The sequence below is a fragment of the Pleurodeles waltl genome, chromosome 6 (genome assembly GCF_031143425.1).
Source record: "Pleurodeles waltl isolate 20211129_DDA chromosome 6, aPleWal1.hap1.20221129, whole genome shotgun sequence".
Taxonomy (NCBI): Eukaryota; Metazoa; Chordata; class Amphibia; order Caudata; family Salamandridae; genus Pleurodeles; species Pleurodeles waltl.
The window spans coordinates 279,888,687-279,890,435 of NC_090445.1; the positions used below are offsets into that span (position 1 = coordinate 279,888,687).

The 1,749-nt window shown below is 40.9% G+C and overlaps 1 protein-coding gene across 1 annotated transcript; it reads right to left on the reverse strand.

Annotated features, from left to right (window-relative positions):
• Window positions 1-238: 238 nt before the first annotated feature.
• On the reverse strand, window positions 239-1,234 carry LOC138301522 (proto-oncogene Mas-like). Its single transcript, XM_069242036.1, has 2 exons — window positions 1,025-1,234; window positions 239-991 (listed from the first exon to the last, which is right to left on the reverse strand). Exons 1-2 carry the CDS (start codon window positions 1,232-1,234, stop codon window positions 239-241), a joined length of 963 nt encoding a protein of 320 aa, XP_069098137.1.
• Between the last annotated feature and the right edge of the window lie 515 nt (window positions 1,235-1,749).

Consider the following 1,749-nt stretch of genomic DNA (forward strand, 5'->3'; position numbering starts at 1 on the left):
ATTATGATAGGAGGAAATGGCTTTATGTTACAGCAATAACATAATCCTTCCAGCTTAACATAAGTCAACATTGAAACAGGATCAACACAGGAGAAACACAAGCAAAGTCTAAATTAAGTTGATTACATGAGAAGAACATTAAATACATGTTAACACAGCATATCTGCAACTATCTGACATACTTTGAATAGTGAACATCCAATTCTGGATACATAGACACATGCAGCTGTGTTTTCATTTACATGCTATCCTCCACTTTTGGGACTTTGGTATCTACCACACTGCTGTCTGGAATCTCCTGCAGGTGTTGATGTGTATCCTCCTTCATATCTTCCCGAAAGATCCTATGGAGTATCATCTGGAAAGAAGTCTTGCCACCACCCTGATGTCCCACAAACCAATAAACAAAAGGGTTGACACTGCTGTTGATCGAGCAAAGCAGGGATGACATATCAACAAAAATCATTGGTAGAAGAATGCGGTACTTGTATTCCACTTGAAGCATCACCCTTATTGGCAGGGCAAATATAAGGAACAAAATCACAGTGGCCACAATTACCACATAGAGTTTTGATGGTTGCCGCTTCCAGGAATTTCTCTTTACTTTAATGAGCAATGTCACGCTGGAGAGGACCATTAGTGGAGTGAAGACGAAGAAATTGAGAAAACCAATGGAAAAATAGATGGCGTTGCACCATTTGTTATGTATGGGAAAGTCTTCACCCACAGAAAAATACTCACGTTTGTCACAGATAAAAATTTCACCGGCAGTCATCAGACAGGAGAGCAGCCAGAGGAGACTGCACACCACAGCAGACTGGTGCTTTGGTCGACGGCACTGGTACCAAATTGGGTATAGAACAGACAGACACCTCTCCATACTGATGGCTGTCAAAAGGTAGAGGCTAGCATTATACCCAAAGAGAGATAGCAACAGGACTGGAAGTAATATTTTCAGGATGATATCTTGATCATGGTGCTGATCTAAGGTCTGTGAATGCATAATAAAAACTGTGACAATAACCATAACAAATGATGTAAAGAGAAGGAATATGAAATCAGCTAAAGCAAGGTTGAGGATGTAGATTGTAAACTTGTTCTTTTTTATCCGAAAACCCAGGAAGAACACAACAGCACCATTCCCTGCCAGCCCAAAGATGCAGACCAGAAGGCACATGGAGTTTAAAACTGACTTCGTGATCTGCCTTTCCAGTTGGGAATTGTTTCTCCACATTGTCCAGTTCTCCTTTGGTACTGTGGGAGTAGATGAGATCATGGGACTACGCCTTTAAATTAGCTCTTAGACCTGAGGCAAAACAATCCACTAACGTAAATAGCATACATTGATCACTAAACACAGCGATTTAGAGGATGTCACTGGAGTGAAGACGTCGAATTGTAACTTACATTATTAATGTGTAGACTTTACAGAAGAAATCACATCTGCAGGTAACATTGTAGACACGGTTTACTTGTCCAGTTGCGTGAAACATATACCAGAAAGGTGAAGCAGCTTATTTTCCCCTAGACAACTTCATGGTATTATGTCTGAGGAATGGATCTCATATTGCAGAAAGACTGTTGTCTCACCGTCTTTGCACAGAGTTAATTCAGGACAGAGCACCAAACATTGATAGGTGACCTGTCCACTGTAGAAGGTAAAGGGCTCCTGCAAGGTAGAGGTCAGATTAGCCTCTGTAAAGGATCAAAATGCTCTTAATTGCAGTACATCAGGACTATTCCTTAGTT